The sequence below is a fragment of the Microtus pennsylvanicus genome, chromosome 9 (genome assembly GCF_037038515.1).
Source record: "Microtus pennsylvanicus isolate mMicPen1 chromosome 9, mMicPen1.hap1, whole genome shotgun sequence".
NCBI lineage: Eukaryota > Metazoa > Chordata > Mammalia > Rodentia > Cricetidae > Microtus > Microtus pennsylvanicus.
This window is the reverse complement of record NC_134587.1, coordinates 65,705,119-65,728,951: the sequence shown is the minus strand read 5'-3', so window position 1 is coordinate 65,728,951 and position 23,833 is coordinate 65,705,119. Positions and strand designations below refer to the sequence as shown.

At 41.1% G+C, this 23,833-nt stretch overlaps 1 protein-coding gene across 1 annotated transcript; it reads left to right on the top strand.

Moving 5' to 3' along the window:
• The first annotated feature begins 860 nt into the window (after nucleotides 1-860).
• Nucleotides 861-4,633, top strand: LOC142856871 (beta-defensin 33-like). The gene is made up of 2 exons (XM_075984512.1): nucleotides 861-918; nucleotides 4,319-4,633. Exons 1-2 carry the CDS (start codon nucleotides 861-863, stop codon nucleotides 4,447-4,449), a joined length of 189 nt encoding a protein of 62 aa, XP_075840627.1. The 3' UTR covers nucleotides 4,450-4,633.
• Nucleotides 4,634-23,833: the final 19,200 nt, after the last annotated feature.

Genomic DNA, 23,833 nt, shown 5'->3' with positions numbered 1-23,833 from the left:
TTATGTATTGACGGCTTTGATGCAGCGTCAGTATTAAGGATCTTTTGTCCCTGCATGCTTCACCAGCTGTGGGCAATACAAGAGCTGGTCGCAGGGACAGCTGGACCTGTGCAGGAGCAGCCTTTCTCAATTGGCTAGCATAACATAGTAAAACTCAATAAGCAAAGAAGGGAGTTTCCATTTACAAAGTCTCTTCTAATTTTTAGCTTCTTGGGGAGGGTGTGTGTGTGTGTTCCTGTAGTCCCAGCACCTGAGAGATAGAGACAAGCGAATCACTACACGTTCAAGGCCAGTCGGGTCAATCCAGCAAGTGTGAGGTCAGTGACTGTTACATAGAGAGACTCTATCTCAACAAACAAAGTAAAATGAAAACTAAACACAAGTCCTTCAAATCATGAGTAGAAACGAAACCCATTGGAAAATCCTGACTTACTATAAACCCAATGTAGGGTTTTTTTTTCTTGCTTGCTGATTTTGATTTTCTTGAGACAGGTTTTCACCATGTAGCCTGTGCTGTCCTGAGACCCACTGTAACATGCAGACTGGCTTCAACTCCCAATCCTCCTGCCCTTTACTTCCTAAGCATTGGAATTACAAATGTGTAGTGGCAGGCTCAGCTAAATGCTTCTGTTTTTGACAGAGGGCAGCTTGGGTCTATAATCATGAGTTCTGTAGCTAAGACCTCCCCAGTCACACCATGGTCCTATTCGAACATCTGCACTAAGACTATACGCTTTCCTTCTAGCTGAATCATTCCAGCTCCCCAGGACACCTGCTGCTGTTGATGTGTTCTGAAGGAGGAGTCAACGCACTCGGGCACGGCCGCTCCCTCCTTCCACGCCGGGAACTCACTTCTCACCATGAAGCTGCTGTTTCTTGTTTTTCTCCTTCTTATATGTCTTTCTCAGAAAGTATTAGGTAAGCTGTGAATCCAGCTGGATGGGTGAGGCAGTAGATGACTTTGGAGCCTGGAGTAAACCCAACAAACTCCTAATTCAGGCATGAAATTAAATAGATTCCAAGAATAGGACACGGTTATAAGATACATAATGTATCTGGTCACTGATGTTGTCAACTTGACAGAGTCAGCATGGTGTAGATGAGGGGCCTCTAGGTATGTCTGTTTGGGGTTATCTTGTTACATTAACTGATGGGAAGAGCCTTGTGCTTCCTGGGCAATGGATCCTGGGCTGTATCAGAGAGGATGACGTAAGCTGAGCACTAACAGGCATGTATTTGCCCCTCTGCTTCTTCAATGCAACACGGCCAACTCCCTGAAGCTCCTGTCCATGCGACTTCACAGCCCTGATGGACTGTAGCTTGAACTGTGAGCTAAAATGAAGGCTGCTGTCTCCTTTAGTTACTTTTATCATGATGATAGGGGAGAAATGAAGGCGGTGTGTAGGAAATACTTTACAAAGAGAAGCTTAAAGAAATTTAAAAAATGACATCCTTAAGTTCTTTACCTGGTAATAATTAATAATTGTGACAGACACTATTTTGATGTGCCTTTCAGATTACAAATCACTTCATGTGAATGAAAAGAGCAACACCAACACAAATAGCAAGAATGCCAAATGATCATGGCCACTTTCTCTTCCCAAACACCAGTTTTTAAAAGTTTTAAATATTTATTATTATTTTAAACTTTATTATTTAAAAAGCCTTGCAAATAAATACCAACATCACACATCAGCATTAGGCAGACCCAAGGTCTAGACGACTCAGTGAGCTCTATCCAGTTAGAATAGGGCATTCAGAGCAAAAGCTGGGGAGCTTCACGTTAAATCCTACACTTTCAATATTGAATATATTTTACACTCTTAGCCATTACTGAAGCCCCCCAAAAAACCATGACAGGATGAGAACCAGAAAAACAACTGGCTTTATGTCGACCGCCTACATTCAGTCCTTTCTCATCCGCTATACTCAGTCTTGTGTCTTCTATCCCTGTTCTACCGTTCCCACAAGTCCATTTCTACACACACACACACACACACACACACACACACACACACACACACACTCAGAGAAAGAGAGAGAGAGAGAGTCTGCATAAGAGGTAGAACATGTGTAATTTTTTTTACATACACTAAGTCCATCCATTTTCTCTTTAAATATGAAGTCTTTGGAGGAGGCATTGGACTCCCCGAATCTGGAATTACATGTGGTTGTAATCAGCCTGATTTGGGTGCTGGGAATCAAACCTGTGTGTTCTGAAGAATGGTATTTTTAACTGCCAAGCCATCTCTCCAGCCTCAAATGACTCCTTTTTTTTTTTAAACAGATTTTTCAGATATTACAAGCTCTGACTGGCAAGAAACTCACTCTGTAGAGCAGTCTGGCCTCCAGCTCAGATCACTCTCCCTCCTGCATCCTATGATAAGATGTACACCACCACACCACAGTACAGGCTTCCAACATACAACAGCTGACTTACTCTTTGCAGCAACAGATACAGAATATTTCATAGCGGAGATGTAGAAATGAATAACCTACATTGAGACAGAGACTATACTTGGCAAAATTCACAAGTAAAACTAGTTCAATTCTGCAGAAAATACTATTACATTTCCAACAATCTTAGACAATAAGTTTATTTATTATGTGTAATCGGCATAATAACCAGGCTAGCTTAATATGAAACAGCAAATTTTAATGAGGGGATTGCTTACAACACCAGGGATCCAGCGGTGAGCAGGAGATGGGCTTACGTTTGCCAGATTTATAGGTGAACATTAGCCCGAGGCGAACATGCCCCCTAAGGGGGCTGGGCTATCCCTACAATTATGCTTTAGATAAACAAAAATTGAATTTTTGGTGTGAATATGGCCACACAATGTTTAAAGTGTGCTTATTCTAAAAGCTTAATTCTTAGCTACATAAAAATTCAGATTTAATGAAATGGCCTCATTTTTACTGGGTGATCTTATATGGAGAAACCATGTCCCAGTCTTAGCATCTTACAAAGAGCACAGGGATTCTTCTTCGGTGAGGTGCAAATCCACTCAGGCCACAGGGGTGCTCTGCTCACAGCAATCCGTCAGTCCAGGCTCATGTAACAGCTACCACAGTAGCAGTTAAGAACCCAGTAGGCATTGTTTCTGTTCAAAACACACGGACTAGGCTCATAGCAGATATATATCTGGCAAAAGATAGGATCATCATATTTTTATGTCAAGATAACAGAGAACCAGAACAATTTTTGAACAGCCTAATGGGAGAGAAAGGGTAAGGGAACATGGACAGATGATTGACAATTTATAGATGATAAGTGAATGACGGGTATATTCACTATGATAGATATGGTTGTGGAGGTGGCGACAGATAGAAGCAGATGTCTGTCTCTGCGTGTTTGTTTTTGTTTTCTTCCTATAGCGGCAGTGTAGCTATATTTAGATCTGAAGTCTCTCATTTCCGGTTGCTGTGCTCCCCATCACAACACAGCACATCGAAAAGCCACAGACCTTGATAGAAACAAGATCCAGCATTTACTCATGACTGTCCTTCATTCTTGGGCTTTCTTGATTTTCGGTCAAGATTCCGTTTCTCTCTACTCAGCCTCCTCTCTCCACGGCTTCAATCTCCCTAGCCTAACTCACTGGGGCATAGGACAGTTGACACTCGTTATGTGCCTGTGTATGAGACCACACACAGCACACCACACACGGGAGGCACTGTCAGCAGCACGCCTCTTCTGTCACTCTCTCACTGTGTGTCTCCTGATAATTGCTGTCCACTAGGAAAGTTGTGACTGTCTAGGAGGAAGACACTTTAGGCTTTATAGAGGACATGTGCAGGGAAGTGAATCACACTCACATTCTCGGAACACAATCAGGTGCGGCGTTTTCTCTGACCCAAGTGTCTTCACATGAAAACGAAACTAAAATACAGGCACCACAGACTTTCAGATGGACCAAGGAAAAGAAAAAAAGAAAAAACAAACAAACAAGCAATAACAAGAAAAAACAGGCTTCAGTGGCTGCATGGCCTCAGCTACCACAAGTCACCTCTGTGTTTCTCATAAAGACCGCCACAGAGAGTGAGAGGGTAAGCCGGGCTGGCTTCCTGCTTTCTCGTTCAACAACACTGAAATCTCATGTTATCAAATGAGCCTACTCATAAAGTCTAACATTCTTTGTAACAGTCTGCGAATGAGAAAACGGATACCAGCTCAAGTCACACCTGATCCATTAGAAAGTTAGTGTGGGTCTTGTGGACGGTTCCGCCCACCCTTGCTAGGTCCAATAAATTACTGTATCTTTGTTTGGATGAACCATGTTTGTTTCTTCCCCGCTTCTCTCCCTTTCTCTTACAGGGAACAAAAGAAATGCGAGATTCCAACAATGTGAGAGAATGGGTGGCCATTGCAAGAATCAGAAAACACACGGATGCTCCATCCTGCCTGCTGAATGCAAAAGTCGGTACAAACACTGCTGCAGGGTGTAACGGCAGCTCACTGACATGCGCAGTTCAGCCTAAGTGTTGGCACCTGCTCTGATTTCCGTCTAATAAAGACATCATGAAACATATGTACTCTTCCCAAGATGTAAATTTTATGGGAAACGCCAGTAAGCTTGAAAAGGGAGAATGTGGTGGTGTTGGGGTTGGGGTCCAGTGTTTCCAGGTTCTTGGCCTCTTATTCAAGAAATTAAAGGCTCTCACAGGTTTGTAAAAGCAGCAAGGAAACCTGACTTGAGGGCTAAAAACTCGGGGCTAAAAACGAGGGAGCTTGATATTGAAATTCCCACTTCCTGCTGCCTTTATCATTTCAGAGAAGGTAAAGAGTTCAATTTGGGGAAAGCCTGAACCAGAACATCTGTGGAATTGAAACACGAGGCTGAGCAAACTTGTCAACGAGACTCAGCATTGAAACTGTTGAATGTAGTGACTTGAATGGGGATAGCCCCTGTTGGGTATGGAAACAGTTAGATGTGGTGACTTGAATGGGGGGGATAACTCCTGTAGACACGTGTGTTTGAATGCTTGGTCCCCAGTTTCTGGAGCTGCTTGGAAATGATTAGGGGTCATGGCCTTGTTAGGAGTGTCACTGGAGGAAGGGCTTTTTGATTACAAAATCCCATATGAGACTCAGTCTTATCCCGCCCCAGCCCACCCCACCTATAACTTGTGAATCTTGTGCTCCAGAGCAATGCCTGCTTTCCTGCTCCCCACCATGACGATCACCGACCAGCCCTCTGAAGCCATTAAAAAAGACCCATGGTTCAATGATTTCTTCTATAAATTGCCTTGGTCGTGGTGTTTCTTAGCATCAATAAAACAGTGCCTAAGCCGGGCGGTGGTAGCGCACGCCTTTAATCCCAGCCCTCAGGAGGTAGAGGCAGGTGGATCTCTGTGAGTTTGAGGCCAGCCTGGTCTATAAGAGCTTGTTCCAGGGCAGGCTCTAAAGCTATCTTGAAAACAAACAAACAAACAACCCAGTGCCTCAGACAATGAGTTACACGAATATCTGTACAGTTGAGATGCAGTCGGCAGTGACTGTCTCCGTGCACCTTTAGGAAGCTGGCAGAGCTGCCCCTGAGAAACTAATCTTCTACCTTTCCCTGGAGAAATGTCTGATTAAACAGGAAGTCACTGGTACATTAAAGCCGATAGACATTTCAGATTCTGTAAAATGTCCCCTATTATTAGAGCAGTAAATCTAAAGATATAATCAGTAATTATTGACCTGATTTGTTTTTTCACTGTGTGTGTTACATATGTGTATATGTGTGTTCGTATTATGTGTGTGTATGTGTGTGTGTGTGTGAGTCAGGTTGCACAGGCATCCTCCTTCAGCACACTCCATTTCAGCTAAACTGGCTGGCTAGTTGTCCTGGAGATCCTGCCCCTCTATCTTTGCCTAGTGATGAGGTTACAAGAACTGGTCCCTACGTTCAGCTTTTACGTGGGTTCAGTGATTCAAACTCAGGGCTCACAACTGTAAACTAGGGACATCTATTCCACTGAGCCATCTCCCCCCTTAGTGTAAACCATTTTCTATAATTCAGTGGGCTACATTCTGCCTGGTGACCTAAGGAAATTCAGAATCTCTCCCTTTCCCTGAGCATCAAGGATTCATCAGTGATTACCAGTAGGGCTTGTGAACAGCCCTGGAGTGCCTGCTCTTCATAATCAGAGGACAGTAAGAAAAAAATTCTACCCTCTAAAAGTCCACTGATGCCACTTAGAAGATGGAGTCTTGGAGGCCAAATGCTATGCTCGATCTAAATTCAAGTTGAGCATGGCTAGAGTAGGAGACGTAAGAACTTAAGATACTACCAAGATATGTTTAACCTCATGGCTCTATAATTTTGTGATGCTGAATAAATTGACATAGGAGAGCAGTTTACCAGGATGGCTGCAAGCGAAGCCCCCACAGGTTGCACCTCAATCCCCTCGCTTTCTTTCATCTCCCGCTTTCTTTGGCACCCTCAATCCCTGGAACGTGTGCTCTCTATACTGTTCTGTAATGCCTTTTTTGATGTCCAACCTGTGTCCACGTCTTCAGTGTTGGTATTCAAGAGGATAACAACCCCAATACTCTGCCACCCTTGTCTTCTCCCCGATTGATACTATTCATCTGCCACCCATGAAGAGTCCCAGAGTCTCTTAAATAACCACCTCCTACCTAAATTATGCTTTAATACTCCAGGAACTATAATTTCCCACAAGAGTCCATTATTCATCAAGTCTTCTTCCAAGATTCCACATCTCCAATGACTAACCCCCCTCATGTTATCACTTCTGGTCTACCTTTTCTTTTTTGCCTTTTATTTTTCTGATCCAGGGTCTTGTGTGGCTCACTAGCACTGTTCTGATACACAGAAAGTAATCAATGGTTATTTAAGGATTAGATAATAAATGAAGAGAACGACACAATGCAGTCTCAGCATCTGATATAATTCAGGAAGGACAGGAAATGGATCCCTCAGGTCATGGTTCTCACACAGCAGAAGCTCCTGCCAGGGCACAGCCCTGGCATTCGGGTACAGTTTGTTTTCCTCCTCAGGCACACACTTATGAGAGAATCACAGTAATGGTGCTCATAATCTGTGGAAGGAAAATAAGCTGCTTTAGGTAGAAGTTCTCAAGCTCCCTGGGCAGGAACTGACACCACCCAGTAGGATCAGGAACCTATGGACTCACTGTGGATGAAGGCGCCTTCCCTCTGTGCCGAATCTTTCCGCTCAGTCTCTCCTTCCTGTTTACAGCCTTCAGGGGATGGTTATAAATGAAAATATTTGAGTTGTAATTGGAAGGATAAGAATCTTGAAATATTCCTATAGGACCAACATATCATGGAACTCTTATACTCAGTGGTAACACTGGGGCTTTTTCATAGAACTGCTCAAAAATGCCGTTTTGATGCAATTAAGACTTTGTGATTTCATCTTCTCAGGAAAAGATACCATTGGGAATATAATACCATAGTATGGTTCCCAAAAAGGATTGTATTGACAGATATTAAAATGTGTGAAGACATGATATGCTTGAAACTCTTTTGAGGCACAACAATTCAAAATCTGTACACAAGTCTCAGGCTTATAAATCCATGCTTGGCAATATGCATCATAAGAAGAGATTGTAGATCGAAACTAATTTTTGAGTAAAGGACTCAGAATCACAGACACAATCTGAGGTGGAGGTTTTCTGAGCAGAAAAATAACTTGCACCTTACTCAAAGTTGGATCTGGCTTCTTGCCTGCCTCTTGCTTGGAGGAAAAGGAAAGCTCATACTGACTGAGCAGCTAGGTGCTCCCTGGCTCGTCTACTATCAGCCATCAGCAGAAGCCACCAACTCCAGAACTCAGACAAGCAGATGTCCCAGAGGTGACTCTCACCAGCCTCAGAGTAGCTTTCTGGGCATATGTGAAACCAATATCAGAGCTGAATGCATTGTCTACGCATCCCATGTCACCCTAACCTCAGCCCAATTTCCATGAACCGGTTTGACACCATTCTGTGCACACACTGAAAAGGAAGTAACTGGAGCCAGGCTCGTAGCAGAGACCCCTCCCACGTGTGCCTGTCATGGGGTCCTGGGTCATCACCACTCCAGTGTAACTCAGTAACTTTGCAGCATCACCTTGCTCTTCCTGGACACAACTTGCATCTACCTAAGTGCTGTGAGCAGGTGTCTCATATCGAAAACTGCTGAGAGCTCTCCCTGTTCTTCCACAGGAGAGTCCCCCATAGTTTATTATCTACTTGATTGAAAATTAGCTCAGCAAGGAAATTGAGGCAGGATCACTGTTTGGAGTTACAACAACATGATTACTTACTCCCAGTGGGTCATTGTTAATAAACTACTGTCATATAAAGTGACAGATCATGGATGAAGGAAGGTACTACTCCAGCCTGTTTCTAACTTCTGAGCTCATTGTCTTCTGAATTAGTACCCTGTAAATCACAATGAACCTTTAACAGGAAGTATGTATTTATTTTATGTGTTTATATAAAGGGTTGATAATGGGATAAAGAAGTAAGGGATCAGGAATACTATGGAGGTGGATGATACCTCACTTGCTGTAGGAGTCAAGATCCAAATTCTCAATGACATCCCAAACCAAGGAATCAAAGTTCTCCAAAGGCATTTAAGCTCCGCTATGACACACAACCCCTCATCACGATGTACAGGCTAGACACTAGGTTGAAAGTCAACCCTGTTTCCCCTTCATCTCACACCTGGCACTCTTTTCTCAAGACAGGGAAAACAATTGCCTAATTTTCCTTTAAAAAAACCAAGGTTTTTAATTTGATGTTTCATTTAAATAAAAAAAAGTGGTATGTTTTACCAAGAAAAACAAAACAAAAAAACCAAGGTTCCAATTGTATGAATGTCTTCTCCTTAAAAAAGTCTGAGATTTGTCTTCCTGACTTTGCAACCAGACTTTAATGTGCTTCCTCCCAATCATAGCTAATGGTGAAGTCTGCTGCTGTTCAAGGCTACATCCATCAGTAGAGACCAAAGAGAGAATCAACAGAATGGTTGGGAAAAGCCTCTTTCCCCTTCTTCCTAGGTGTCAGCATTTCTTCACAGTTCAAGGTTAGTGTGAAAACATGATTTGGAAGACTTTCCCTTTAACATCTTTCTGCCCTACCCTGGTTACTGTTCCCTTGAAGCATCCTTAGGGAGACGGAACTCATTGGAACTCATACAGGAAGATGCCCGATAAGGCTTACCTGCCGTGACTTGAGAGAGAAAAAGGACAACTGAGATGAGAAGGTAAAGTAATTTCATGGCACCAACTTCAGTGGAAAATGCCTCCAAGTCCCTGGAAGAGATAAATAATGATAATGTTGAACAAAATACAATGTCCTCTTTCACATGTTGAATCAGCACAACCGAACACGGAAGGAATGCCCAATGTGTCAATACTGCCAGTTAAAATATACAATGAGTAGCCATGAATTAAACAATACTTAACATATTTGCTGCATAGCTGACAGTATTTCTTTCGTTAGTACCTAATGGACCAAGGATTAGGAAAGAATGGAAACAAAGATAGTAAAAATGAAAATGACAAATTTTATGATTTGTTCTATGAGAAACCTCTATTAGTTTGTGGCTCTGTTTTTAGTTACTCTCATGTAACTATATGACCTCCTTCCTGAACTCAAAATCTATTTTCACAGTAATCAGAGGATTGCCCAAATGCCTAAAAAGAATACAAACCTTTGCTTACCTCTTAAGATCGTCCTTAAGGGGTCTCTTCTCTCTTAGAATACAGTTGTTCATGTTTCTAGAAATATATGACATCTCCTCCCCACCGGGCCACTGTTGGCTCCCATTCGATTTGCTCTCACTGAGGGCTGGCCCTACTCACCTGGACCAATGAGAGCTGTCAAATACCTCTGGGATGACCCTGCTGATTCATGTCTCTTCAGATGTCGGTGGAGTCCCATGATGGACAGAATCTTATGTTCTTGGCTCTTGCACCTCTAAGCCTAACACAGTCCTTGGATACATGAGAGCCGAGGGGCTTTCCTCAATGAATCATTATAAGAAGTGTCTTGGGAAGTGGTTGAATCAGAAATTTTATGTCTTTTCCTCTTTTCTCTTGATTGATTATCCTTTTTATTCATTGATATATTAGGAACCTATTATGATTTTCTTATAGTTTAAAGGAAATTACTCTTACCCTACTTAGTCATTGATGCTAACTCCAAGGAATTAAGAGAAAAATAAATTTAGAATTACAAGACAAAACAATGAACAAAATCCCAATATCTAGTCTATATAATTACTCTGATAGTAAAATGAATTAGACTCCACAATCCAGACATGGGACAACTGAATGTATAAAAATATACCATCCCCAGAGCCTCACTTTGTAGTTTGGACATTTGTTGGCTGGTAGTTAAGGAATGAAAAAGTAGTTCATGAAAATGGTAATAAAAATATAAACTCAAAATGGCTACACTTATATCAGACCAGCTAAATTCTAAATAAAAAACAACCATGAAATGCAGAGGCCACTATGACCAAATGATTGGTGAAGGGAAGGTATGGTGATTGTCTTAAACATCTAAGCAGGCAACATCAGAATATCTAGACATATCCAGCAAATAATGACAGAGTTGACAGAAGAAGTGGACAGCCATGTGCTAACAGTAGCAGAGTCCAATACCAACTTTCAACAATGGACAGACCAACAAGAAAACACCAGTCTTAGAGAGAACACTGTAGAAGAAATAAACCCAAAACACACACACAGAAGTGATAGCCACTGCCTGCATAACACACACTTCTCAAGAACAGGCAGAGTATTTTCCAGCACAGACAACATATAGGTTGACAAGTTTTAGGATTAAGACTGAAATAATAATCTTTGTCTTTTCTGACCATGATAAATGAAAACTAGAAACCAATAGCAGAAGAAAAATTTACAGATATATGAAAATTAACACCCTTGGACAGCTAATAGATCAAAGAAATTAGAAAACATGTTTAGACACTCAAAAGTAAGAAACCTTTCTTTTTGGAATAAAAAGATAAATTCCAAGTGGGAAATATATAACTTATACCCATGTTATCCATGAGAATTATCACTATTATTGTTATATCAGTTATTGTATTAAACACTTCTACATTATATTTTTGAGTATCTTATTTTTTAAAAAAATTATTTACTTTTTTGTGTATATACATGTGTCCATGTCTATGAGTGCAGGTGCCTACAGGATCCAGAAGACGGCAGTGAATCCCCTAGAGGAGGAGTTACAGGCAGTTCTGAGCCACCTGACTTGGGTGCTTGTGAACCCAACTCCGGTCCTCACAGCTGAGTCATCTCTCAAGCCCCCACCCAACTCTCTTGTTATTTCCAAAGGTTTTCTGTTCTTCATTTGTTATTGATTTCTTATTGAAGTGTGAATGTGTGTGTGCGCGTGTGTGCATGCGTGCGTGTGTGTGTTTGTGTGTGTGTGTGTAGTTGGGCCAAATCCCTTAACATAATTCTTTAGCAGACGCCCTCTGCACTTATGCATTCTCTGCAAGCTCGGGCTTGCGCATGCCCTGCTACCAGCTGCGACTTTCCCCACCATGTCCTCTAAGATGTGGGAGTTCCTCTGTGCTGGGCTCTGCTGGTGATGAGTGGCTTCTTTGGTCTCTCCTCTTTTTTTTTTTTTATTGATCTGTGGCTTAAAATCAATATGTCATAGCCGGGCGGTGGTGGCGCACGCCTTTAATCCCAGCACTCAGGAGGTAGAGGCAGGCGGATCTCTGTGAGTTCGGGGCCAGCCTGGTCTACAAGAGCTAGTTCCAGGACAGGAACCAAAAAGCTACGGAGAAACCCTGTCTCAAAAAATCCCCCCCCCCCCAAAAAAATCAATATGTCAAGGTTAAAATTCCTTTCTTTGTTCTCTTTAGGTGTGTGGTGTTTTTCACATCTGTAGATCATTTTCTTCAAATGGCCCCCCAAACGTTAATCACTTTATTTCAAATGTTTCTTTTTTCCCATCCCTGACTGCTACATATTTGCTTGAGACTGTCCCATACCATTTTCTTAGTCCTTGCTTCTACTTGATGACATCACCCTTCATATTTTTATTCTTATTTTCTTTTTTTTTTTTTTTTTTTTTTTTTTTATTTTTTTTTTTTTTATTTATTTATTAAGGATTTCTGCCTCCTCCCCGCAACCGCCTCCCATTTCCCTCCCCCTCCCCCGATCAAGTCACCCTCCCTAATCTGCTCGAAGAGCAATCAGGGTTCCCTGACCTGTGGGAAGCCCAAGGACTGCCCACCTCTATCCAGGTCTCCTAAGGTGAGCATCCAAACTGCCTAGGCTCCCCCAAAGCCAGTACGTGCAGTAGGATCAAAAACCCTCTGCGATTGTTCTTGAGTTCTCAGTATTCCTCATTGTCCTCTATATTCAGCCAGTCCGGATTTATCCCATGCTTTTTCAGACCCAGGCCAGCTGGCCTTGGTGAGTTCCCGATAGAACATCCCCATTGTCTCAGTGTGTGGGTGCACCCCTCGCGGTCCTGAGTTCCTTGGTTCCTTGCTCGTGCTCCGTCTCCTTCTGCTCCTGATTTGGACCTTGAGATTTCTGTCCCGTGCTCCTCTGTCTCTGTCTCCTTTCATCGCCTGATGAAGGTTAATATTTATGAGGATGCCTATGTGTTTGTCTTTGGGTTCACCTTCTTACTTAGCTTCTCTAGGAACATGCGTTATAAGCCCAATGTCCTTTAGTTATGGCTAGAAACCAAATATGAGTGAGTACATCCCATGTTCCTCTTTTTGGGTCTGGCTTACCTCACTCAGGATAGTGTTTTTCTCCAAAATATATAAAGAAATCAAGAAACTAGACCGTAAAAGGCTAATCAATCCAATTATAAAATGGGGTACTGAGTTGAACAGAGAATTCTCAACAGAAGAACTTCAAATGGCCAAAAGACACTTAAGGTCATGCTCAACTTCCCTAGCGATCAGGGAAATGCAAATCAAGACAACTTTAAGATACCATCTTACACCTGTCAGAATGGCTAAAATAAAAAACACCAATGATAGCCTTTGCTGGAGAGGTTGTGGAGAAAGGGGGACACTCACGCATTGCTGGTGGGAATGCAAACTTGTGCAACCACTCTGGAAAGCAGTGTTTCGGTTTCTCAGGAAATTCGGAATCAACCTACCCCTGGATCCAGCAATACCACTCTTGGGAATATACCCAAGAGAGGCCCTATCATACAACAAAAGTATATGCTCAACTATGTTCATGGCAGCATTGTTTGTAATAGCCAGAACCTGGAAACAACCTAGATGCCCTTCAACGGAAGAATGGATGAAGAAAGTATGGAATATATACATATTAGAGTATTACTCAGCAGTAAAAAACAAGGACTTCTTGAATTTTGCATACAAATGGATGGAAATTTTATTCTTATTTTCAATCTTGTTTCTCTGTGCTGCAATCTGAGTGGCTTCTCCAGCTCATCAAACATTCCTCAGCTGTGTGGAGTTTACCTTTAGCTGATAAGTTGAACTCCTTGATCCATAATTATGATTGTGAGTAACAGCTGCTCAAATGTTTTTGGACGGTTTCATCATGACTTGTGGAATATTCATTTTGAAGGCTTGTATTATACAAATGTAAGTAGTTATTGTTACAAAATTACCCCCATCTTCCGTGGTGCCCTTCTCCAGTGTTGTTGTCTCATGAGGGTTCAGATTAAGATTCGTTGTTTCTATCAGCTCCTGGCTTTGTGATTTCTTTCTCTCACAATTTTGGGATGGCAAATCATATTTAATTTAATTGGTTTTAATCTGCTAGAATCTGTGTCCTGAAATCGAGAATGTTTTTAAGGGTTGTTAACAGTAGGTGACCACCTTGGGTTTTTCCAGATTCCAGATTCACACAGTTTACCCTTACTGATCTTGTCTGGAGCCTTTCCCACATCTCGGCAGGCTTAGGACAATAAGGACACTCACTTCAGTTTTCCGTAATGCTAATCATGGATCCCAACTCCCCGTAATATCCCGTATCTATGATGCACACTATTGACCCCCTTTCCCTGCCTTTGGGACTTTCCCATAGGCCCTTTGGCAGTGTGCTTTGGTGGTGACAGAGTGATTTTTACAGTCACAGGACCTCTTTGGGTGACCTATTTTAACAGCCCATCAGTGCTGAAAGCCTTCGTACAAAAGCAAGCCATGTACACATCAGCCACAAGTTAAAAAATGGAGGATTTCATTCAGTTTATAGATGGATGGCAAAGCCTTAAGAAATATATGGGAGTAAAATTTCATAAGGGGAAACTACAGTTTTCTATAGAGAATAATCTTTATGCTTAGTACTGAATTTATTCAGCATGATCACAGTAGGACTGATTATTTTTTATAAAATCTTTATATTTGAACTGCTGATTCACGTAAGTATAACAATAATAGCATCTAGGCACATTTTTAAATACTATTTTAGTCAGTTTTGATACTACCCCTATGGTATAATATATATACATATATAATGTGTGCATCATACATATTATATATAAATATATAATACACATGCCACATATACTATAAATATATATAATACACATGCCATAGGTATTATATACATATACAATATTCACATTACATATATCACATATACACATATATTGTATATATTACACACACACACACACACACACACACACACACACACACACACACACACGGTACTACAGAATATCATACTGGAACCTAGCAAGAATTCTGTGCCAAGAAACCAAGCTCAGGACTTCCCTGATCATGCCTTGCCATTTGGAGACAACCTTTCTATTGGATTTTTGCAAATATCTTTATGGGTGTGGCAAGAATTGTTAACAGGACTTTCCAAATTCTAGACCAATCATAAAGTCCTAAAGATCTCTACCTTATGATTCATTTATTTATTTAGTAATACAGTTCTGTTACGCTTGACACCAGGTGAGCGTTTTATGAACCCAAGATTTTCCATTAGAGGTCTGAAAATTCATATTTAGTCTGGTAATGTGGTCAATAGAACTGTGCCTATGCCAGTGTTTTTCATGAATTTCTTTATATTTTCCTCCTAGCTGCACTTGATGCTCTCAGGAAAGCAACAGGATAAAAATATAGGTCTGGAGGAGAGAAGATATCACAGTCATGGGGAAGGGCCCTGTAGGAATTAAGGAGGCACCATCTGTGTTCAAAAAGGCTCGCCCCGCAATCCATCATATTATATAAGTTTAGTTAATTTAATATGCCTTCTTAAAGAAGATCAAACAAATCTGGATATCCTAGGCAGACTACAGAAAAGGCAAAGATTTTTTCTGTATGATGTCTTAGACAAACAAGGCAGGAGAATGATTGTGGAATATGATTTTAAGATGTGTTACATTCATTTATGCTGTGGAATGCAAAGATGTCTTGCATTCTTTTAGGTTGCATTTGTTTAACTCTGTGAGACTGTGTTACTTTGCTTGTCTAAAACACCTGATTGGTCTAATAAAGAGCTGAGCTGCCAGTAACAAGGCAGGAGACAGGATAGGCAGGGCTGGCAGGTAGAGAGAATAAATAGGAAAAATCTGGGAAGAGAACATGGAGGAGTAAGAGAAGGAGGAGGACTCTAGGAGCCAGCCACCCAGCTACACAGCAAGCTATTGGTAAGAAGTAAAGACAGGTATATAGAATAAAGATAAAAGCCCAGAGGCAAAAGGTAGACTAGATAATTTAAGAAAAGTTGGCAAGAAACAAGCCAAGCTAAGTAAGTATTGATGTGGGATTCCCCTCTGTATGCTGTGATTACAATTAATGAATGAAGAAACTGCTTTGGACCTACAGCAGGACAGAGCTTAACTAGGCAGGGACAGCTAAACTGAATGCTGGGAGGAAGAAGGCAGAGTGAAAGAGAAGCCATATAGCTCCCGCCAGAGACAGATGCCAGACGGAACTTTACCCGATATGCCACAGCCACAGCCACGTGGCAATACACAGATTAATAGAGATGGGCTAGTTTAGGATATGAGGTAGCCAGATATACGCTTAAGCTATTGGCCAAACAGTATTGCAAATAATATGGTTTTATGTGTGATTTTTTTTTCAGGGCTGAGCAGCTGGGGACAAACAAGCAGGCTCTTATGACAAAGTATAATGATCCTCCAGGTGGTTTATTCGGGAGCTGGGTGGTGGGGACCCTAAAGAGTCAAAGAGTAAAAAACAACCAACAATTCGGGAGACCCTTGAAAGAAAGTGAAATTCTTGCACCCATCTGTTCAGCATGAGCCTTGTCTACTGAACAGATCCATCTAATGGTCACAATTTACCCCATGAGAAACTTCTTCACACTGCAGCTTTCTCTCTCTATTTAGTTTGGATCTCACGTCTCTTGTTTCTTGTATTTTTGTTCTCCTTAAAATGCAAACATATATGCCTAATGTGTTTTCCTTTAAAATATACATACTATTTTACTTATTTTTCACATATAATTGTTTCCTTTCATTTTTTTATTTCCAGTGGTTCCCATCATACCCAATACTTGGAGTTTCTAACTTTAGGGACCTTAATTTATAGTGAAAACTAGGAAGTAGATGATTTTGCAATCTTTTAATTTTTGAAAAGATTTCATAATCTTTAAAAAGCCTGTTTCCTCATAACATATTTTATATGTTATACAGGACATTCTTACCCAGCAGACTCCAGTTCCTTGTTTTCATAAGAAACCCAAAATGAACACTGAATTATCCAAAAAGTGTCCTTCACTGTGGGACTCTGGGAAAGGTATGACATCACGTATTGTAGATTATCTTCTTGTCAGTGTTCACCATGAGACTATTAATGATTGACAGAACATTTTTGTGTGTTTGGTTAGAAGTTGGTGATTATTATTCTAGAACTCATGCACACACACACACACACACACACACACATACACACACAGGCATAGCACATGCACACACAACATCAACAAAGGACACATTTTAGGTTTTCATAGGATCCAGGTTCTGTTGTTATGTAAATACTTCGGGACAGTTGTGCCAATTAGGACTGAGCTGTAGAGAGAAAACGTCATAGGGAAGTGCCAAGAAGGGAATCTACATTCAGTGAGAAAACACACTGGGGGGCAAATGCTGCAGGAGTCCTTTTGATGTGTAATAGTAAAAGGTATCAGTGTTCCCCAGAAACACCATGGGTGTGGCAGGATTGCCAGATATGATTACTCATTTAGGAGACAGAATTACAGGCCAGCCTGGGCTACAGAAATAGACCTGTCTCAAAATAAATTTTAAAAGCAAAATTTAAACTAAACCATTTTCCTGCATAACATTAGAAGGAGACATTTAATTCTTGATATCCACGTGAAGTTTTTGGATTTGTCAAGCTCTTTCTAGCCCAGGTTTTGAAAAATTACCAAGACTTTTCAGAATTTTATAAGAATCAATCTAACTGGTGTTTTCCACCTCCAGACAGACTGAAAGAGGAAGTTTATAGATGCAGAACCACAAGGTGGCTCAATAAGGCAAGTTCCTTCATGTTTATCTTCTGTACTCTCTGATAGTTCCCTTATCAGAAGCCAGAGTGTACCTCGGATGTATTTATTTATTTGCTTAAAATGTGCAATGCAATGCATTGGAATGTACCTACTGGAAAATATAAATATAGATGTCGTAGGATGATTTGCTACTACAAGACACCACATAAAACCCACACAAGTAACCACTGTTTAAAAGAAAAGAAATTGCCAGGGTCAGTGAGGATGTGGAAAAATTTAGCTCCTTCAGCCTTGCTCACGAGAATGTGGGATGTCACAAGACTATGGAAAGGGTATGAAGATTCATCAAAGGCATGTGTGTGTGTGTACGCCGTGTGTGTGTGTGTGTGTATGTTTGGAGTGTGTATTGTGTGTGTGGTATGTGTATTATGTGTGTGTGTGTCACTACCACATGGCCTACAATTCTACTTGGTTTATAACCAAAAGAAATGAAAGGAGAGACTAGAATGGAAAGATCTCTAAACACGTACAATGGCAACTTTATTTACAATAATTGGGATATGCTCTCTGTCTGCTTATCTGTGAATGCTATTTTTGTTTGTCAACCTGACTACATCTGGAATTAGCTAAAAACCAAGCAGCTGGGTACTTCATTTGAAGTGGAAACCCACCCCAAACCCAGATCTTTTGAGGTGGGAGGACCCACCTTAAACTTCTGGAGGCAGCCTAGCTAGCGAACGTGCAGGAAGGAAAGGGCAAATGAGTAGCTATTTTTTAATGAGAAGACTTTCATTTTTTTGCAAAATTAAGGAGCACTGGTGACAAATTGAGGCAACACCTGGTCAGCAACATGAAGGTTCTTAAAATGGAAATTTTAATATTACAATGAAAATTGATTTTTAAAAATCAGTAGAAATATGTATTCTAATATATCCTTCTTTCTACTTTGGGGAGCACAAGCACTGTGGAGTCTGCTTCCTTCAGTAAGTAATACCTTTGGCTTCCAGTGCCCCTCCATAGCCTTGAACGTGCAACACACCTTCTATTTAAATTGTATTCTGATCCATAGTGAGAATGCAAGTGCTGCAACAGCCGGTTGGAATTCAAGGAAATCCTGGGGCTGCGGCGACTTGTTTGTTCACGCGAATCACTGTGGTCAAATTCCTCTATTCCATAGCACTAACCATCATTCATTACATCCTGTAGACAAGTCCCTGTTGTCCTTAGCAAACACAGCACATCTGATTGCCTCCTCTGGTTCTGAGGCTTCCAACACCTCAGTTTCACGGTTCTGTTTCCTCTGTTATTTATTAACGTAAGATTTTGGTTATGTTTATTAAAATAGCTGTGTAGTTCAGGATTGTTTGCTTCTTTTCATTGCAACCTCAGAATAGATAAAACACCTTCTATTTGCCTTTTGCTTCAGGTTTTTCCTAGTCCTTGACAAGCTACTTTACCTCTTTAGGAACTTATGTTTATTTATGAAATTTGGACTTAAATACAGCTACTTAAACTTGCTTTTCAATTAAATCTTAAATTTCTTATCATTGCAAGAATTCTTCAGTTGTCACAAACATAGATTATGTGTGATATCTGAGCTCTCCTCTGCCAGTCCAATTTACCACTCAATAAACCTGAGACCTGATTTAAAGGACCAAATTACCCAGTGGGTGACAATGTCCTACGTCCCCGCATCTCTTCTTTCCTATACTGTGTGCACAGGATGTCAGGAGCTGGAGGAGACAGCAAAGCTCTTTGCCCATTGTGGGGGGATTTAACTGAGATTCTTGTGGAAATCTCCAATTTTTTTTTTATTTTAAGGTGACATGATTACTTTATTTCTTCTCATTAAAGTTGGAACTGAAGGAGTGGTAGCAATGAGGTAAGTACTTGCAGGCCTAGATTCCTGCTATTTTGTGTGTCTATGTCTTTGTGTGTGTATGTGTGTGTGGTGTGTATCGTGTGTGTATGTGTCGCTACCAGCCTTCATAACTCTAGAATGAGAGAGAATGACTGTTCTTTCATTCTCTCTCATCCCTAGCCTACAGACCTCTCCCAACTTGGGCATAGGAATTTAAAATGTTTTAATGTGAATAGTTACTACTGAACATGCACTTTTCTTTGGTACTATTTAAATTGAGTTCTTGTAGAAGGGATCTCTTTTCTGAGGTCTCCATCTTCCTGGCGTATGTGAGGTGGTTCTAATGTATTCCCTGTCCTGAACCAAAAGGGCAGCTCTGAGTGGAATTTGTTGAATGGGTTGTCTGAAAAACTCATTGGTGTCTAGAAACTCAGACACGTTCCATTTCTGCCCCCACCCTGTTTCTCCAAGCTGTTTCCTGGGATCCAACCATTGCCCTCAGAGAAGAATTGGGAAGCCAACCAACAGCAAGATGCTCAGAGGTGGTGGAGTCTCTCTGACTACAACATACAGTGCACAGGGTTTGTAGGCAACACTCAAGGCTTCTTGTGGGTACAGTGAAGTTGGTAAGGATGTCAGCTTTGTTTGGTACCACTACCATCATCTATAGCCCTGCTGACTGCCTCCATGATGCAAGTGGAACCTGTCTTTCCTGGAACAGAACTGGAGCACCCTTGTTCTGAGAATCAGGTCCTCAAGGCTTTGCACCCTACCTCTGGTGTTCTCCAGGTAGAGAAAGAAACAATGCGTGTACCCTGGTCCAATGAGTTTATTAATTCTGTAAGTCTGTTTAGCGTAACTAACTAAAAGTAATAGGTGATCATGAACTCTCAGACAGATCTTTGGTTTCTATCTTCTTGAAGACGTACCTTAAACTTAGCTTAATCTGAGAGTTGACAGCATGGGCTGCTGGGCCTCTGCCTGCAGAAAGAGGAAGTCTTGGGTTCCACATGGGTGTCTGCCCCAAAGGCTTGGGGGCAGTGGAGGGAGCCCTTGTGTCATCTTTGGTGTGTTAAAGAATTTCTCACAGTGCTTTCTGTGTGGCTTGTTCCGCATGTTCCAGGATGGAGGAGAACAGCAAGATCTATTTTTAACCTGACTCCCTCAAGGTAGGACATTAATAAACTATTTTAAGCAATTGATTCTGAGACTGAAAATACATACAAGTATTACCACTAGAGACTGCCTGCACAGCAGGCAGGTTTCACAGACTTCTGTTAATAAATAAATTTATTTTAAAACAGTAAAAGAATAAAAAAAAGCATAAATAAATAGTTTGATTTAGCAATTCCACAATGTGGGCCTGTGGAAACATATTGTATTATATAATAAATATATGTAACCTTACTTGCCAATTAATATGAACATATGATTTTCAGCAAATAAATGAAGCAAATGAAAGGTATGAATAACAGTTCTAGCTAATGAAGAATGAATAAAAAGACCTGGGTCTCAGATCTGCAAAATGTGTTATCTGGGCCTTGATTTTAGAAGATCTGATGATTCCCAGAAACATCAGATTCAGATTCAGAAGAACTAAATAGCCAAACTGTACACTAGATGTCTTCAGGTACTGGAGAACAACCTGTCTCTTTTGTGTTATTCAGTGAGGCCCTTCAAGGAGACCCAGCTTCAGAACCTTCAACACTTCATCCCTCTCTCTCTCTATATATCTATATTTATATCTATATCTCTTTTGAAATCTTGCATTTGTAGATATATCCTATACTGAGTGTTGCTTATTTATTATTGTTTTTAAGCTCAAGGACAATTTTAATAGAATTTCAAATAAAAATTATGGAGAATGCTAACCGTAATCTCAGCAGCTGATCAAAGGAGGGAGAGATGGAAGAGTAAAGTAAAAGCCCTGCCACCTCAGTTGGCATGGAGGTCAGCCATATGGCAGGCAGGTAGCCATGTGGTGGGGAAGGGAGCAATAGAGAAAGAATGAAAATGCCCAAATTACCAGAGAAGGCAGGCTTAGGCTCTGGCCAAAACCTGAAAGAAAAATCAGACAAAGGAAATAAAAGGAAAAGTTAAGACACAGAAAGGCCAGAAGATCTAACAGAACCTTAAGGGAAATCTAGAGCAACTATGTAAAGAGATAGGGATTCTAGGAAGGAAAAACACATTAGTCCATTAAAGTATTAATTATCTCTGCTATCTCTTTAGCATGGCTTAAGGTAGAACAACTTCATGATGAGCAGTCCTTTGGCCAGGTGATTGACATACCCAACTGGAATGTTAGGTCTCCACCAAGTCAGGGGTTCAATTCCCTTGACCACAAGGAATTTCCCCATCATCAGCCTTTATTGCCACTGCAGCGTTCCCACCTCTGCAGAGGAGACCTTACAGTCGTTTAGGAGATGGGCTGAAATTGGATAATAGATATAATTGATTTTTACCATGAAAATCTAGAGATTTCGAAGCTGCTCGCCAGAAGGGACTAATGTCTGCTTTGAAGTTTTAGTTCCTATTTCCTTGTCCAGCCCCTAGGATTTCGTGTATGTTTATGTTGGTGGGAATATGAACATCAGAAAGACTGGTATTCAAAATCCTGCAGTAATCCCTCCTGACAGACTGTAGAGGGAGTTGACACCAATGACTCAACTGTTTTTGCAAACATCCTAGAAACACCTTTACAAATACTGACTTGAAGAGCCGCTGCCAACATATACTGTATTTACATTAGTTATCCGTTGATAAGGACCGATTGCACAGCTGATCCTGCTTGTCACAAGGTGTGAGACCCGTTGTGACCAGGATATTGAGTCTGGTAAGAAAGAAAAATGTTGGCGTAGCTGGCATTTTCTCCCTGCCTGATTTCTCTGCAGTGTTTCTTGCCTCCATCTCCTCTCTATTCCAGCTTTGCATTGTAAATACCAGCAAGGAACAGGTACATCTAGGCCAAGTCCCTCACTGATGCTGAACATGAAGAATGAGAGTACCACAGATAAAGTCTAGAAGCAAACAAGACACGTCATCAAGGAAGATGCAAAATAGTCATGTTTACTCCAAGACTCCAGTCCTGCAGAGTAAGCCTTCTGGTTGTAGTTTGAATTCTTATCTTTCCTCAGGCTTCTAACCACATTTTCACACAGAGCAGGCTCTTATAGGCTGTGTAGGGACACTGGGGGCATGGTGGCTAGTTTTATGTCAACGTGGCACAAGCTAGCATCATTTGGAAAGAGTAACCCTCAAGGAAGAAAATAAACCCCATCAGACTGTCCCATGGACAAGGCTGTGTGGCATTTTCTTGATTGATGATTGATGTGAGAGGGCCCAGCTTGCTGTTGTCAGTGGTACCTCTTGATTAGTGGTCCTTGATTCTATGAGAAAGAAGCATAAGCAAGCCAAGAGGAATAAGCCAGTAAGCAGCAACCCTCATGGCCTCTGCATCAGTTCCTGTCTTCAGGTCCCTTCCTTGAGTTCCTCCTGTGATATCCCTGGATGATAGACTTAGAAGCTGTAAAAAGAAATAAAGCTTTCCCCCCACAAATTGTTTTCTTGTTATGGTGTTTATTATAGCAATAGAAAGCTAACTAAGGAGGCTTCCTCCTCAGGCTGAGCACCATCATGCCCCTGGGTGATGGGCCATCCACCATCCACCTCTTTTGTGGAACACTTTAGCCATTGCTGTGGCTGGTCTCAAGCTAACCATAGTCCTCCTCAACTAGTGAACTCTTTTACATCCTGACATCTCCAGTTCTAGGCAGAGTTCTCTTTGAAAGAAGGCTGGGCGGTGGTGGCTCATGCCTTTAATCCCAGCACTCGGGAGGTAGAGGCAGGCGGATCTCTGGGAGTTTGAGGTCAGCCTGGTCTACAAGAGCTAGTTCCGGGACGGGCACCAAAGCTACAGAGAAAACCTGTCTTGAAAAACCAAAAAAAAAAAAAAAAAAAAAAAAATTGAAAGAAAAATCTTTGACTTTGCATTTCAATTTATTGTCTGTAGTTATTTTTGGCAAGTAATTCAACCAGTTAAATTTTAGTTTCTACAGCTATAAAATGTGGTGGATAAGTCAGAATGTTTTCAAAGATTATATACATGAATAAAACTCTTTATAAATGTAAAAATATAATACAAATAAATTCTTATTGTTTTTTCCCTCTACCTATGTCTTCATTGTCAACATTCCTTTCTTTAATCAATATCATGATAGAGCAATTCGTGATTTAGACTTGAAGATGTTGTTATCACTCAGACAACAAGAGCACACTCAAATCCTTCACCCAGTGCCTTTACCCTCTTACGTCAAATTCTTATTTTGCAGCAAACAGTGAAAGCTCTGCAGAGTCCCCGGAAAGGCTCACAGTTTGGAGTTCCCTGCTTCAGGCAGATGCCTCCTCGGAGGTAGCAAGGTCTTTCAGAATTGAAGGCACTACTGAAAGCTAAAAAGCAAAAGAGAATGCTTGCATGAAGTCTGAAAAAACTTGATGTCACTGCAGTGGTAAAAAGTCTTACGGTCTCTGTCCAGGG

Coding starts and splice junctions, on each gene's coding strand:
- LOC142856871 (XM_075984512.1), top strand. CDS start 861: ATGAAGCTGCTGTTTCTTGTTTTTCTCCTTCTTATATGTCTTTCTCAG. Junction 919..4,318: donor TCTTTCTCAGAAAGTATTAG/GTAAGCTGTGAA, acceptor TTTCTCTTACAG/GGAACAAAAGAAATGCGAGA.